This window comes from Anthonomus grandis, chromosome 22, assembly GCF_022605725.1.
Source record: "Anthonomus grandis grandis chromosome 22, icAntGran1.3, whole genome shotgun sequence".
In the NCBI taxonomy this organism is placed as follows: Eukaryota; Metazoa; Arthropoda; class Insecta; order Coleoptera; family Curculionidae; genus Anthonomus; species Anthonomus grandis.
In genome coordinates this window covers 23,804,562-23,821,397 of record NC_065567.1, presented here as the reverse complement: position 1 = coordinate 23,821,397, position 16,836 = coordinate 23,804,562, and the positions used below count along the sequence as shown (strand labels likewise).

At 30.7% G+C, this 16,836-nt stretch overlaps 1 protein-coding gene across 2 annotated transcripts in view; it reads left to right on the top strand.

Moving 5' to 3' along the window:
- LOC126748965 (transcription factor EC) overlaps positions 1 to 16,836 on the top strand; it is a 96,245-nt gene that overhangs the window by 67,769 nt on the left and 11,640 nt on the right. For both annotated transcript variants that reach the window (XM_050458522.1, XM_050458523.1), the window contains exon 3: positions 11,353 to 11,536. In XM_050458522.1, the coding sequence (XP_050314479.1) occupies positions 11,353 to 11,536 (184 nt within the window). The remainder of the gene's footprint in view (positions 1 to 11,352; positions 11,537 to 16,836) is intronic.

Genomic DNA, 16,836 nt, shown 5'->3' with positions numbered 1-16,836 from the left:
AAAAATCAATAATTAACTCATAACCTTAAAAGAGAGCCACGCGCCATATAAGCGCAGCCGTGAGGGTGCATTTTTGTATCCCAACATTTTTTTTCTGTGTTTTATTCAACTTTAAGGGTATATTAATTTGCTTTTTTGTTTTATATGCTTGCTTCTCAGTTCTTTTCATGACTGTGTGCGTTCCATGGGTGCCATTTTTATTGAATAAAATATTAAATACCACGAGTACATTGACGTGGAAATATTAACAAATATAACCTAAAATGTGCGCCTTAATGCGGTGCGGCCTCAACGAATGCGTAGCAAAGATCTTTTCTTTTATTAATTTTTTCGCGTTTAAAATCGAATATAAACGTAAGAATATTTGCTTTTTTTGTGACTGAAATGACTTATGATGGGAATAAACGGGGCTCAACTCACTGCTGATGATTTATTACTCAAGATTTGAACTTGAAACGGATCTTGACAGATAACGTAGACACGCGCAATAATGATTTAAATAAAATCAATTTTTCTAGATTGAATCAAAAGCAATACCGTCCGAATACGACAAGTGAATTGATGTCATCGTCAATCATTTCGCATAACAAATGCATTGTTTGCATGCACTTGGTGTTAAAACTAATATGGGTCAATAACTTGATGCCAATCGCGTTCAGTATCGGTGCGGCAATATTTGTTTTTGATATGCCGAAGTACTTGTGGCACATTTTATTGCCGATGGGGTGCGGGGTGGGGGATGGGAGGATCAATCATAACTGACCCAAGAGGCTTACGTAATTTTATAACGCTTATTTCATGTTGGTTTTGTACTTCGTTACTCGATAACGAATGCAAACAATACCGTTTTATTATGAAACGTACATAATATGTGTTTTGTATAGGGATATTTTATTTGTCCCAAAGCAAAACAAATAGCATGAATATTATTGAAATTTTCCATAATTGAACGCAAATCAACAAGAAAAAGCGGGTATTTTCCGGAGAAAAAAGATTCATCAAAACAGGTGGTTGCGTAACAAATTACACATAATATAACGCGTCTAAAAAATCAAATGTAATGTAGGTTAACAACTTGAGCATTATTATTATTATTATTATTATCTGCAGGCATATATACGCGGATGATTCAAAACTTGCTCAGCACCGGGTCATGGTCTGTAATTGTAGTTTGAAAATCAAAATCCAAAGGTGATTATGGCTGTTCAATTAATATAATTGCAAAACCAGTTTTTCTTATTCATGCTCATTTTTTTTTATCTTATAGGTAATAGACGCGGTAAAGATTAATGGGTCGGTGTGGGGTATTAGACGTCGTTTGAGTGCGGTCCTGAAGAAGATTAGTGAATTTTTATTTTATTGGAAAATTACGGTTATTTCATTAATTTTTGTAAAAGTTTTATTTGTAATTGTTTTGGTTTTTCTTTTGAGAACAATTATACATTGCTTTTCATTTTTTATTTTAAAAAATTGCCTATATCATAGTTTCCAAGGGACAAAAAAAATATGAATTAAAAATTTAAAAGTGAGTTTCTGACCAAAAAATTCTGATCTTTTTTCTATAGTTAGAAAAGGGGATTTTTAGAAATATAAAGTATAGAAATTTCTAGGGATTCTAGTTAACATATTTAATTCGATCTGAGCTTTGCTAGATGCTAGCTTTTAGTAGAAGCTTTACTAGCATAAGAAAATTGAAAATTTACCCGTGGAATTACTGCGCGAATCCTTCTAAAGCGATTTCTGAGTGAAGAATTAGTTTTCTTTTGTTATAGGATTGTGTTTTTAAATATTAAGTCGTATGGCTTCCAGAAACCATCATCAACTTCATTTACTTAATTCTACCATGGATTTTTATATTTAATATGTTGTAAGCCTTGACTCTATGCCATATCAGAACATATTTCTATGAAAAAGTCATAAATCAAATAAACATTTACCGAATACTCTGTTTAGTCCAGGATTTAGAGAAAAAAAATCTGATGCGGGTTTTTATGGTAATTATAAATTTTTTCTTGACTTTGCTATTAAATATGGAGGCATTTGTGCCTATATGAGAAAAAAAATAAATTGAATCTTTACGATAAAAAAAAGTAATTTATAAAAAATATAAATATGGACTAAGAATTTCAAATTTGGCCCCGTCGGTTTCTGATAAAAAAATGTTGATTTTGACGCTTTTTTTTCGATAGATAGATGCTTAGTCCAGCATTTAGAAAAAAAATTAAATGCAGGTTTTTATGGAAGTTCTTATTTTTCCTGGCTTTTCTATAAAAAATGGAGGATTTGTCCCCTTATAAATAGAAGAAAAAAATCAATTGAGCATTTAAGAAACTTTAAAAAAATCACAATTTTGTCAAGAAAATTTAAATTTTGGTTTACTTTTAAGATATTAAAGGTTTTCTTTTACTTTTTATTTATTTTTTGGTATTCTTACACGTCGTACCCCTCTCCTTAGATCTTGGTAATTTAAAAAAAATTATTTGAAAGTTAATTATGAATTTGTGAATTTTGAAAAAATTTCCAAATTTTTTCAAAATTCTTATATATAATGCGAAATTCAAAATTCTTATGCAAATTAAATTTGTTGCTTAACGAAATGTTTATTTTATTTAAATGAAATATTTAGAGTTTTTCTCTTAGTAAATTTTGACGAATTTTTCAAAATGCATGCCTTAAATATTTATTTTTTATTATCATTCCAGGCCTTCATTTTTTATATTTTCTAGTTAGTTTTGGACAAAAGTGCTAATAATGTCTTTTTTAATGCTATTACTGTCTGCATTTTTTGGAATTTTTTTTTTTACGTTACTTAAAATATTCCAAAATTGCCAGGAAGAATTGATTTTTCTAAAATTGCTTCTGATGAAGATTATTGTTTTTTTCTGGAATTTCTATCGAAAATTTACACTTGTTGTCACTATTTTTTATTGGTTCTACTTAAAAAAATCATAGTCATACTCCATAGTACCCAAGCAACACATCATATATTATTATCGTTAAATATATATTTATTCAACGATTTTTTTTAGAAATTTTTGGTTTCGGTACATTTATTAACCATATATGGTCATGGTATTATAATATATATCATAATATACGTTTATCATATACTGTTCTGTTTACAAAAGGGAGAACATGTTGGCATTTAAAAAAATTATATATCTAGTTTTTAAACTCGATTACTACATTTTAAATATTTAATGAAATTCTTCTAAAAAATCACCGTTTTTCTTCCATATTATCCAATCTAATAACGCTGTTTTTATAATAAATATTTATATATAAAATTATATCAAATTTAAATAAATGGTGTTATTAATTTAAATATTGCATACATATTTTCTGCAGAAACATTGTTTTTCATCAAAACAACCCTTACCCCCCCACCCACCCCAAATATTTGCACAGTAAGAAATTCCGTTGAAAAACCACTGTTTTTTGGTTATAATATAGAATCTAATGGCGTCCTTTTTTTTAAAGAATATTGTGATTTTTGGGTAAATCGGCAGTGGTACCAAAAATTCGATTGCGCCATTAAATATGCAAGGAAAAATTAGTTGAAAATGAGTAACCATGTCTATAGGTTAAGTTTGATTGTTAATAAAGTTGTGATTTTTGGGTGAACTGTCAGAGGTACCAAAAATCTGATTAAACCATTAAATTTGCGAGGAAAAATTAGCTGAAAATGAGTTTCACGTCGATGGGTTTATTTAGATTTTTAAGGAAGTTGTGATTTTTGGGTAAATCGTCAGTGGGACCAAAAATCTGATTGCACCAATTAATTTGTGACGAAAAATGAGTACCATGTCGATGGATTTATTTTGATTTTTAAGAAAGTTGTGATTTTTACGTAAACCGTCAGTGGGACCAAAAATCTGATTGCACCATTAAATGTGTGAGGAAATATTAGCTGAGAATGAGTACCACGTCGATGGGTTTATTTTCATTTTTAAAAAAAACGTGATCTAATTGCACCATTGAAAATAATTATACTATAAATATTTCCCTCACTTTATGGTAAATATATCCCTCCGAAAACAAAACTATACGGACCAGGGATATTGTTTAAATTTTCACATTCACCCTGTATAGTAATTGTAGGAGAACCGAGAGTACATAGGGAAGCACTATCGTTCTCTTTTTAAATTATTATTTAAACTTCTTATTGCAAGTTAATACACTGATTTCTGCATCCAAGACTTTCGTTGGCCAGACCGGTATATCGACTTATTGGACTAAACGTGCATAATGTGTCAGAAAAAGACAGACTTATCTCAATTATAATATTTCCGCATTCATGAGAAGTAGTAATAGATTTACATATTTACACTTTGATTATTTTAGAATTAGGGACAATGTGTTAGAAAAGGCCAATAATAATATTTCCGCATCCAAATTGACCAGGTCGGTATATGGACTTATTGCGTAATAGTAGTGGATTTAAACTGTGCTCTAAATATTAAGACTTTAATTATTTTAAAATTAGAGATCATGTGTTAGAAAAAGACAAACTTATGTCAATAATAATATTTCCGCATCCACTTTGGCCAGGCCGGTATATGGACTTGTTACGTATAGTAGATATAAATTAATCTATAGACTTTTACGCTTTAACTATTTTAGAATTGGAGAAAGAAGTGGAGAATTGGATTTCGAAAAAGAGAGGCTTATGACAATAATGTGTAAGAAAATAAAGGAAAATCCTGAACGTTTTTATATTTTTAAAAAGTACAGGAGTGTATTTAAAAAAATGGTAATGGCTACTGTATTTTTGTACCAGTAATTGTAAGAATTTTAATAGCCAATTATAATTATCGTCATATTTTTGATCAGATTTTGGCTTTATTGCTCAAAATACACCCGAATATTTACTTTTATAAGGTTTGGCAAAAATTGATGGAAATTACTGGAAAAAAATCAAAAATTGTTGAAAAAAACTGGCTAAAGTTGATTCTTTTCTAGTTAGACAGTACGGCCTAAAATCGGACCTTTTATAATTAATAGGCCATAATTAGGGTAAAATTTTATTAGTTACAATTCTGGTTTAAAATAGTGACCTTTACTAGCTCAAAAAAAATGCAAAAATATGTCCAAGAAGGGCCTTTTTACTATAAGTATAAACAAGAAATTGCGGCTCAACATTACCATTAAAACCAGACCATTTAAATATGGTCTGTCAGGTTTTAGGTTTTTTTCAGCAAATAAAAATATTTAAAAAATTAAACGTATTAAAAGAATTAAATTACAACATTTTGACTAGAATGACTGTGTAATTGGGTCACAAAAGGACCATAAAGTGAACCTGACAAAGTATTTAAATAAAAAATAAATAATTTAATACAGGTTAAAAAAGCTGAAAAACAGGCTGAAAAATAGCTAGAAAGACATCAGATTTCAAAATTTTTGTTAGAAATAAAGCAGTTGTGGGCTAAAATGTTACCATTGCGTGAATATAGCATTAAAAAAAACAGAAAACCTAAATCAAAATCTAATTATAATATTTCTTTCATAATGGCTATAATATGGTCAGATAATGGCCATAAAGCGAACAAATAGTTAAAAAATGACTGAACTTTTATGGCTTCATAAACCATATATTTGCAATATATACATATATTGTCTATATCCATAATGGCAGATGGAATGTCAGTTATTTATTACCTTAATACAAAACTTTTCAGATTTTTCCTGTTAAATTTTAGTTTATAAATTACTAAAAAAAACATTATTATTTTTTATTATTTTATTCTGAAAGGCCTACACTACTTTCAAATTAAATGAGAAAACAAATTGTTGACTAATGACTTAACTAATCAAAAAGTTCTTACCCACGTTTCATTAACGCAAACGTTCAAATTTATTAATCTAAATAGGGTCTATAAGGTTGCATGCAAGACATTTAAAAAGCCACATGTGTTCATCTCTTATTATAAAAATCTTTCAATTAACAAATTTCTAGTAAAACTGCTAGGCAACATAAAACTTGACTCATTCCGAGATAACATTAATCGCTACATTGAACGCGATATAGGGAAAAAAAGAGATGCATTTGCATAAATGCATGTGTCATTTACAAGTAGCGAAAAACCCCTACCGAACGGGTTTATTCATTATTTTGAGATGTAAAATAAACGGCAACCGGTTCTCTTAACCCAATTTTCGCTACTCGGTAATTTCCAGCAAAAACTTTCAATTCATAATTTATTTATTTTTTTAATATAAAACAAAATCATCAAATGCTGCAGTTGAAGGCAGTCTTCAAACAACATCCCATTTTTATAATTACGGCATTGGTAATTACGCGACCATTTTTTTTTACCCATGGCGGAAAAATTCAATGTCATTTTGATTTTTAAACCATGAATGTGTGTGGTAAGTGTATCCTATTATTTTACGGCGGGCTCTTTTGTTTCATTCTTTGTGGCAGCCTTACAATTACAGCTGGACTAAATGACAATTGATTATTTATTCGTCATTGATCACGCAGTGGCGTCTATTATTATACAAAAAGGTGGATCAATTACTGCTAAGCGATTAGCTCACATGGGGATACGAAAACCCAAAGGGGAAAATCGGATTTTATAATAATTAAGACAAATGATTTACAGTTTTAGGGATATATAAACATAAAATTTTAATACAAATTATTTGCTGCAGCAACATTTGTTGAGTTAGAAATATGAAAATAATTATTCTTATTTTTTTTTCATTTCTTGTTTAAGTTAGAAAGCGTTGAGATTTTTAAGTTATAAATTAAAAAAAAAAATGAAGGCTTAACGTTTACTAATTAAAAGTAAAAAAAAATTATAATTTGCACAAGAAGCCGTGTTATAAATTTTTAAAATTCACACACAATAGTTAAATAAACGTTCATTTTTGGTTTACACCAGGTGTAGATTCTTGGTTGAACTTAAACAGCTATAAAGATCGGATAAAATGTCCCCGTGATATATGTTGAGGAATTTAATATTATGTTTATGTTATTCACGTTTAACAAGAAGGTATACTATATGTTAATAATATAAAATTATTATGTTATAAAAGTTACTGGTTTAAGTATGGTATATTGTATAATATTTAAAGACGTTTACAAAATGGAATGAGCTTCTAAACAAATATACTTACCTTAAAATTTTAGTTATAGAAGACAAGTATAAAACCTTTATTTTAATGGTTAAATAATTGTTGGTATGGAATTTATAATCATGGTATCTATATAATATACAGGGTGTTTGGCGGAGGGTTAGCCAAACTTGGTGGGCATATAGATAGGCTCAGATAGAAGATATTTTCTTAATAAACTTGTGTTCTAAAAGTCTCGGGTTTTTTATATCATTGAAGCCTTTTGACATCTTTAAATTTTTTCAGCATATTTTTCACGTTTTTTTTTTACATTTGTATTTAGTCTGTGATGTATCCTGAATCTAAAAAAATCAATATCAAGTACAAATAATACCGAAATAATTCGTTTTGAGCTCAAAAAGTTAATACAAGTAACAAAAAAAGTTATGAAAGGAACTTTAACTTGACGCAAAAAAAAAACTAAAATCTATCAAAATATGTTCAGGTAGTTTTAAAAACATCTCCAGTTAATACCCTTTTTCAATGATATACGATGTGTAACACAAAGTTGACTAACTTGCCACAATTTATGACTTTAAAAGATAATAAAGTAAAAAAAAATATTTTTTAAATTTTATGTATTTATTTCAAAATTACAAATTTTGTTGAAACTGCGCTCCCCTGGCTCTTATACATGCCCTACATCGCCGTCGCATTTCTACTGTCGTAAGGCGAAGTCGCATCTCTTCTCTGACGGTTAGAAAAGCGGCATTGATGCTTTGAATTAAGTGGTCTAGATTGTCAATTTCCACCTCGTACACGAGTTCTTTCGCACGTCCCCATACGTAAAAATCGAGAGGGGTTAAATCAGGGGACCGTGGAGGCCATGCGATGGGACCTGCTCTTCCGATCCACGAATTGGGAAAAGTATTGTCCAGAAATTCTCTAACGGCGACCCGATAGTGTGCAGGACACCCGTCATTCTGGAAGAATGCAGGACACCCGTCTTCATTCAAGACGGGCCAATTGTGGGAGATCATTTTGTAAAAAATGTAAGTAATTGTCCCCGTTGAGGTTTCTCGGCAAGTAGTGTGGACCGATGAGGTGTCTCCCAATCACACCTGCCCAAACATTAACACTGAATCTTGTTTGGAAAGACTTGGCTCTGGTCAAATGCGGATTTACGTTTTTGTTTTCCCAATAATGTAAATTATGTTGGTTAAATATCCCCGCACGTGTAAAGGTTGATTCATCTGTCCATAAGATGCTTTTTAAAAAGTGTCCATTTTCAACGTCTGCGTGAAGCAAAAAGCGGCAAAATTCTACCCGTCGCTCATAGTCGGCTTGTAGAAGACCTAGCATAGAGTATCACGATACCAGTAAAAATTGCGGAATTAAGTTGTTGATGTAGTATGAAATTACCTTGCACTGGGGTGTAATGGAAAAAATGCCTTCCTTCTGCCTTGACAACTGACCAGCTTTCCATGTAGAAATGTTCAGATCTGTAGCTACTTTCCTTGTACTAGTGGTGGGATCCTCATCGAATGCGCGAATTACGTTTTCATCTACAGCAACATCATACTGCCTCCGATTGATCCTCGGTTCCTGAAAATTTAGATTGCCTGTTTCCTTTAATCGACGAAAAGTGTTAGCAAAAGTGTTGTGGTGGGGCACACGCCTATTGGGGTATTGCTCCTCATAAATTCTTTGTGCTTCTCGCGTATTACCATTGGTTCTTCCATAAGCAAAGACAATATCGGCGTATTCTTCGGTAGTGTGTGCAGCCATTGTGGCGATAATGATACGAAAATAAGGAAAATTACAAAAACAATATAAAAACTCAATTAACAGCAACAAAAACAACAGTATTAACAATAACTACAGAAACGATACAATACTAAATTAACGACTTGGGTACGTAAGAAAGCTAAAAAGTTACACCACGACAAATGACAAATGACAAATGACAACAACAATATGTAGCACATATTGTTGTTATCACAACAACAATCCCATAGCATGTTCCACGATCTCCTTATTTGACCAAACTATCAGAAAAAAGATGCGGCTTCGTCTTATGACAGTGGAAATGCGACGGCGACGTAGGGCATGTATTAGAGCCAGGGGAGCGTAGTTTTAATAAAATTTGTAATTTTGAAATAAATACATAAAATTAAAAAAATATTTTTTTTTACTTTATTGTCCTTTAAAGTCATGACTTGTGGCAAGTTAGTCGGCTTTGTGTTACACATCGTATATCATTGAAAAGAGTATTAACTAGAGATGTTTTTAAAACTACCTGAACATCTTGATAGATTTTAGTTTTTTTTTGCGTCAAGTTAAAGTTACCTTTCATAACTTTTTTTGCTACTTGTATTAACTTTTTGAGCTCAAAACGAATTATTTCGGTATTATTTGTACTTGATATTGATTTTTTTAGATTCAGGATACATTACAGACTAAATACAAATGAAAAAATTTAAAGATGTCAAAAGGCATAATTTTTTGAAAATCCTGAAAATAACACAAAATCAATGATATAAAAAAACCCGAGACGTTTACAACACAAGTTTATTAAGAAAATATCTTCTATCTGAGCCTATCTATATGCCCACCAAGTTTGGCTAACCCTCGATGTCCAGGAAGTCTACCAAAAAACTTTACATTTATCGTAAATATTTTTTAATTAGGTATGGAATGTTATGATCGAGTAAAATTTTAGTATCAGTACTTTTGACCCTTTAGTCAAAATGTTTTCTTATAAATGAAAATAAACCATCGATATGGTACTCATTTTCAGCCGCTTTTTTCTTACAAACTTATGGGTAAATTTAAAATAGTTTTCATAAACCAATAGCAAAACGTTCTCGGCTAATAAATAGCCATCATCAGTGTTATCTAAAAGGTGTAAAAAATATAATTTAAGAAATTCACTCCCTAAAAAGGTAAAAACATTAGCACACTATTTAAACAAACATACGACACAATTTTAAATTAGTAAAACTTATATAATTAAAAAAAAAATAATAGCAATTAGTTAAAATATTATATATACAGAGACAGAACGGTTAATAAATTATGTATTTAAAAATGTAATAAAAGTGAGTCGTGTATGAACCTCTTATCAAATTAAAAAAAAAATTAATTGAATTAAACCCATTGGTATGATATGACACATTTTCAAATTCATTTTTGACAATGAAAAAATAAAAAAAAACATAAACTTTCATAAAAATCAAAATAACCCATCGACATAGTCTCTAATAATATTTCTATGCTATAACTACAGTCCAACCCAAATACAGAAAGTAGAGATATACGGCGTTAACATTTTCCCTAATAATGTCTGTTTTTTATTATATTTTAACACTAAAAGAAGCAATAATAAATTAGTTATGAGTCGAAATAGACTTATATCAATGACAATGTGTAAGATAAACAAGGGCCTAACGCAAAATTAATATACCATAAGCCTCATGGTGGTTATAATTACATTAAAAAAAAGCGTAATTTGCATGAATGTCAAGCGTTACCGAATATCTATGGTAAAACGGTGATTGAGAACGGGCGTTTATAATGGACCAACAATTAGGTAATAAAAATAATTATTTTTTTTCCATCTGAAAAGAGTGGTGTGTATGAAATACCGCAAACGTTATGACACGGGCCATAAACCGCACTTTGCCGATATTCACGGTTAATTCGTTAAAATTTTTTTTTACTGTGCCTGTATTGGTTCATTAGCGATTGCCACAAACAAATATATAAATATATACAGTGTGTTCAATAAGTGTACTAGTATAACCGTCCCTGTGAGAGCAAATTCCTAATAAACCGTCACCTAGATAATTCATTTAAATCAAATCTTGAACAAAAAAAAAACTTGTCCTAAAACCCAACGAACACACACATTATTATGTGTATTTCTCAACCTGGTTGTAAATTATGTGTCTCAAGATAATCCCCGTACTGATTAATTTATTGCTCGTGCAAACTGACATATCCAGGATAAAAATTTATATTTTATAAATTCAATTTGATGTTACGCCAGATATTGGCGATTTAGTGACGTAGCGGTACTCAATCAATTACGTAACTGAAGATGATAGAGAAAAACTATGCAGAACTTTTTTTTTTTACGAAGGTCATATTATTGCATTTAGGTGGCATTTTATTGAATTACTGCTCATATCCAGGGATCGTAGTTTTTAATCCAGTTTGAGCCGCATTTTAATTATGAATAAACAACAATGTATACGAAAACGCTCAAATTTGAATATGTTGTTTCAGGCTGAAGAACTGATAGATGACCTGCTGTCGTTGGAATCCAGTTCGCTTGCATCAGACAGTTTTAAGACATCTGACAGTTCCTTAACTAATGACATTAACATTAAGAATGAGCCATATTTACTTAGCGAGGCGGAGATACATGCCATCCAGAAAGATCGACAGAAAAAAGACAACCATAACATGAGTAAGTCCTGTATTAATATTTGTAAAAAGATTCAGGTTATAACTTCTTTTCTTCAATATTTATGTAAACACTTCTAGATTGTCTAGATCAGAGGTGTAATTTATTTAGGTTAGAAATCTTTAAAGATAAAGTAGACACGTAAAAATCTGTGTATTCCACTTTAAACGTGTTATAATTGTTTTCCATGCTGGCAACTGTATCACATAATTGTCCCAAATTTTTTGATAAGATAAGACGAGCTCCTTCTTTCGTGTTATTATAATTTAATTGAAATTGTTCAGATATAACCGAGTTTGTCGTATTATTAGTCACTGATTGATGTTTATATTAAAACGTTATAATCAGGAAAAATTACCGCCTCATTTTGATGATTATTCCTGAATTTCATATGTGAAATTTAATAGGGATTTATTGTACGTAATATTCCTTAAGATATTAAAATACATATCTATAGGTTCAATGTCTATGATGAGATTTATCATATGCTTCTATATGCATTCATTAAAGACGAAATAAGGCACAGGCACATTTTGATTATTACTGAATCTCTTATGATTGAAATTTATTAGGAATTCATTGTATTGCCTATAAGTTGAATAATGTCTATGGGGAGCTTTAAGACCTGCTTCTTATACGCATTTATTAAATATGAAATCGGACAGATTTTGGTTATTACTGAATCTCACATCTATGAAATTGAATAGGGATTCATTGTGTTTTTGAAGGTGGTAGACAATGGTACAGTGAAAACATCTTGAGTGTTACATTAAATAAATAAGACAATGCAAGTTCGACAAGATGTTTTCAGGGATTCATTGCTTTAATTATTCTTTAAGATATTAAAATACCTATAGGTTCAATGTTTATGATGTGCTTTATAACATGCTTCTATACGCATTTATTAAAGATAAAATAAGACACATTTTGATTATTATTGAGTCTCACAAAAGTGAAATTGAATAGAGATTCATTGTATTAAATATTCCTTAAGATATGAAAATACCTATAGGTTCAATGTTTATGATGAACTTCATAACATGCTTCTATTCGCATTTATTAAATACGAAATAAGGCAAATTTTGATTATTACTAAATCTCATATGAATGAAATTGAATAGGGATTTATTGTATTAAATATTCCCTAAGATACTAAAATAACTATAGGTTCAATGTCTATGATGTGCTTTATAACATGCTTCTATACACATTTATTAAAGATAAAATAAAGCACATTTTCTCTTAATACTGGATCTCATATCTATGAAATTGAATCGGGATTCATTGTATTAAATATTCCTTAAGATATTAAAATACTTATAGATCAATGTCTATGATGTGCTTTATGACATGCTTATATGCGCATTTATTAAAGACGAAATAAGACACATTTTAATTATTACCGAATCTCTTATGTATGAAATTGAATAGGGGATTCATTGTAGTAAATATTCCTTAAGATATTAAACTACCTATAATTTGAATGTCTACAGAGTGTTTCAAAATTCACTACATATATTTTAAGGGCGTATTCCTGAGGTCAAAATAAGACTTTTTTTTCCTATAAACATGGGTCCTAAAATGCACCCCCTTCAAGCTACAGCCATCGCAAGAAGTGTAAAAAAATCGATTTTTTAAAACTGTGTCTACAGTTTTGCATCAAATTTAACAAAATTTGGAATACCCCGTTATTTTAGATAAACTTTGTTATTGAGGTTTTTTCAATAAATTGATGAACAATTATTTACATTAAAGAATGACGGTTTATAAAAATACAAAAATTGGTTAAAAAATTATTTAACATAATAATTAATTATTTTTTAAATAAACAATAAACTTCTGAGAATAAACAAATATTTTTTTTATAAAAAGTGCTGGAAATGCGCACCCCCACGCTGCAATACAAGCCTCCATTCGTCTTCTCATAGATTGTCTTACTCGCTCTAAAATTCCAATAAAAGTATTTCTTATTGTTTCAAAGTCATCAATAATTCTTTGCCTTAGGACCTCGAGCGAAGGCACTTGACCAGGATTATAGACGAGGCTTTTTACATATCCCCAGAAAAAAAAATCCAGAGGATTGCAGTCCGGGGAGCGTGGAGGCCATGGTATTGGGCCTGCTCTACCAATCCATCTCTCAGGAAACACAAAGTTCAAATAGTCACGCACTGTTATACGGAAATGAGGGGGGGCACCGTCATGCATAAACCACATGTTCGCTCGCACATTTAAAGGTACATTGTCTAGTAAACCATTTAAATGGTGCTGTAGAAAGTCTAAATAAGTGTCGCCAACTAAAATTCTAGGAAAAAAGAAAGGACCAATTAACTCATCTCCCACTAAACCTGCCCATACATTAAGGCTAAAGTGCTCCTGGTGGTGAGATTGCCTAATTTCCCGCGAAAATTGAGCTTCGTCTGTGAATAGAATACTTGATAAAAAATTATTATCTCCCGCGCATCTCTGAAGTAACCACCTTGCAAACTGTAAGCGCCTTGGGAAATCTTGAGGTAGCAAAGCTTGAACTCTTTGAATATGGTATGGATACAAGCTATTTTCGTGCAAAACCCGCCAGACAGTTGCATGAGAAACATCCAAATTCCGAGCTATTTGTCGAGTGCTTAGGCCAGGATCATCGTCGATGGCATTCAAAATTTGCTCCTCTGTCACTGGGTTTCGTGCTTGTTGCGGTCTACCTGTATTGTTCCTGGGGGTCCGAAAACTACCGTATTCCCTAAGATGCCGATGTGACTCTGAAAATGTTCGTACATTCGGGAGTCGGCGATTAGGAAACCTTAACTGATACAATCTTTGAGCTGCATACGCGTTACCATCAGCAAGACCATAAACAAAATGGATGTCTGCAAGATGTTCGAATGAATAACGTTTATTTTCCATTTTAGCAATGTTCGCGTTTAGAAATAAAACGTGGGAATAAAAACTACACTTTAAATCTAAAACGGGAAGTAAACTACTGGAATTAAACAAAGTCAACAATGACAGTAAATTTATTTTACACCAAATGTCAAGCAAGTTATTGCTATCCTTTATTCACCGGCGATTTTCTCAAAAACTAATAGTCGTATGAAAAAAATGCAAGAGACCAAAAATTTAAATTTTTATATGGTTTATTTTTTGGTGTAGCTTAATTTAAAAAAAAAATTTATGTACACATAAAATTTTGTCCGTCAAAAGTGTGCACCCCCTCAGTTTACCCCTTAAAATTAGTTTTACGCCTTTTCTAAGATAAAGAGTAAATGGACCGCCTAAAATAACGGGGGTATTCCAAATTTCGTTAAATTTGATGCAAAACTGTAGACACAGTTTTAAAACATCGATTTTTTTTACACTTCTTGCGATGGCTGTAGCTTGAGGGGGTGCATTTTAGGACCCATGTTTATAGGAAAAAAAAGTCTTATTTTGACCTCAGGAATACACCCTTAAAATATATGTAGTGAATTTTGAAACAACCTGTATAATGAGCATTAAGACTTGCTTTTATGCGCATTTATTAAAGACGAAATAAGACACATTTTGATTATTACCGAATCTCTTATGTATGAAATTGAATAGGGGATTCATTGTATTAAATATTCCTTAAGATATTAAATTACTTATAAGTTAAGTGTCTATGATGAGCCTTAGAACATCCTTCTATACGCATTTATTTAAAAGAAAATGACGCTTTAAGTTTTGTACTCTAATGGGATGAAATTAAAGCACTTTTATAATAAATAAAACATTTTCTTACATTCAAAAATCAAAACTTCATTATGATCCTCCTCAGATGGATTATCATGTCTCAAAATTAAATTTTTCTCTGGTATAATATCGCATATTTATTTTTTATTCATCTTAAAATTGTATTTTTTGATAAAGTTGAGGTTCACATTTGCGAAAAAAAAAATTTCATTAATATCTCTTATGAGTCTTATTAGCTATCATGTCTCCAAATAGTGAAGATATCTACTGCATTTCAAGTTGTTCGAATAATAATTTGAGAAACACGGTTTCTCAAATTTCACTTTTTATGGAATAATGGAAAATTTCCCCAGATCTAGAGATATATTTTTTTAATGAGGTTTTTGAACTTCTAGATCCAAATCTAGGGTCTTTTTTTTTTAAATCATAGGAAATTAAAAACATAAAAACTAACGAAATTGCTTTTAAAGCTACTCGATGATTTTAACTTCCTGGAAAACTGAAGCCATATTTTGGACCTCAATTGCCTGGAATAAATAAGAAAAACACATCAACTGCCTGGAAATCATTAAAACTGCTAGAAAGTTAAAAAAGTTGCCTGAAAAAAAAATGGGTATAAGTACAACTGCATTTTTAATTCCAGGCATTTAAATGAATAAATGAGCTAAGATTATCATTCCAGGCATTTGAGCATAGAATGGTGAGGTGAGAGTCATAACAAGTTTGTGATAAATTGGGTTTCTTGTGTGTAACTTAAGCTTATAATGAGAGGAAGCCTAATTCCAGGCAGTTGAGTGTCATAGTTTCCTAATTTCAGGCAAATGATCATAGACAAAATGAGAAGATCAGGTCTTTTGGTAATAAGGGCAATTCCAGGCAGTTGAGAATTATTATATTTTCTTAACCCAAGGCACTTAAAGAGAGAGAAAATGTCATTCATTTTATTGTAGTTAAGGCGCATTTTGATATATTCAGATTTTTAAGCCAAATCGAGGGATATTTACTACCTAATTCAAAAAAAATCTAGGGATATTTTTTGCTAAGGAAACTGAAAGATATGGCAACTCTTATTCACATTTTTGAAGTTATGTGTTAATAATCTCATTAAACCGTCGGCAGCAAGGCCAAATTTAGACAAATTTCTTTGGATCTGGAGATATTCGACATAGTCGGCAACCCTGGCTTGGATTATCTTAAAATTGTATTTTTTTAAGCAATTCTCAATTATACCTGGTTCTCAAATGGATAATCTCTTAAAATATTCAAATTATAGTAAAGTAATTTCCCCAGATCTAGAGATTTTTTTTTCAATTTTTAGAACCAAATCTAGGGACTTTTTGTTAAAACATAGGAAATTAAAAATGTATAGCGACCCTTGTAGTTGAGGCGCATTTTGATATATTCAGATGTTTGAGGTTATATTTCTTAGCCAAATCTAGGGATATTAAATAATATAAAGAAAATCTAGGGACTTTTTTTATTTTAAACTATAGGAAATTAAAAACGTATGGCAAGCCTTCTACTTAAGGCGCATTTTGATATATTCAGATTTTTGAGGTTACCTTTAAAGCTAAATCTAGGGCTATTTAATAATATGTTTA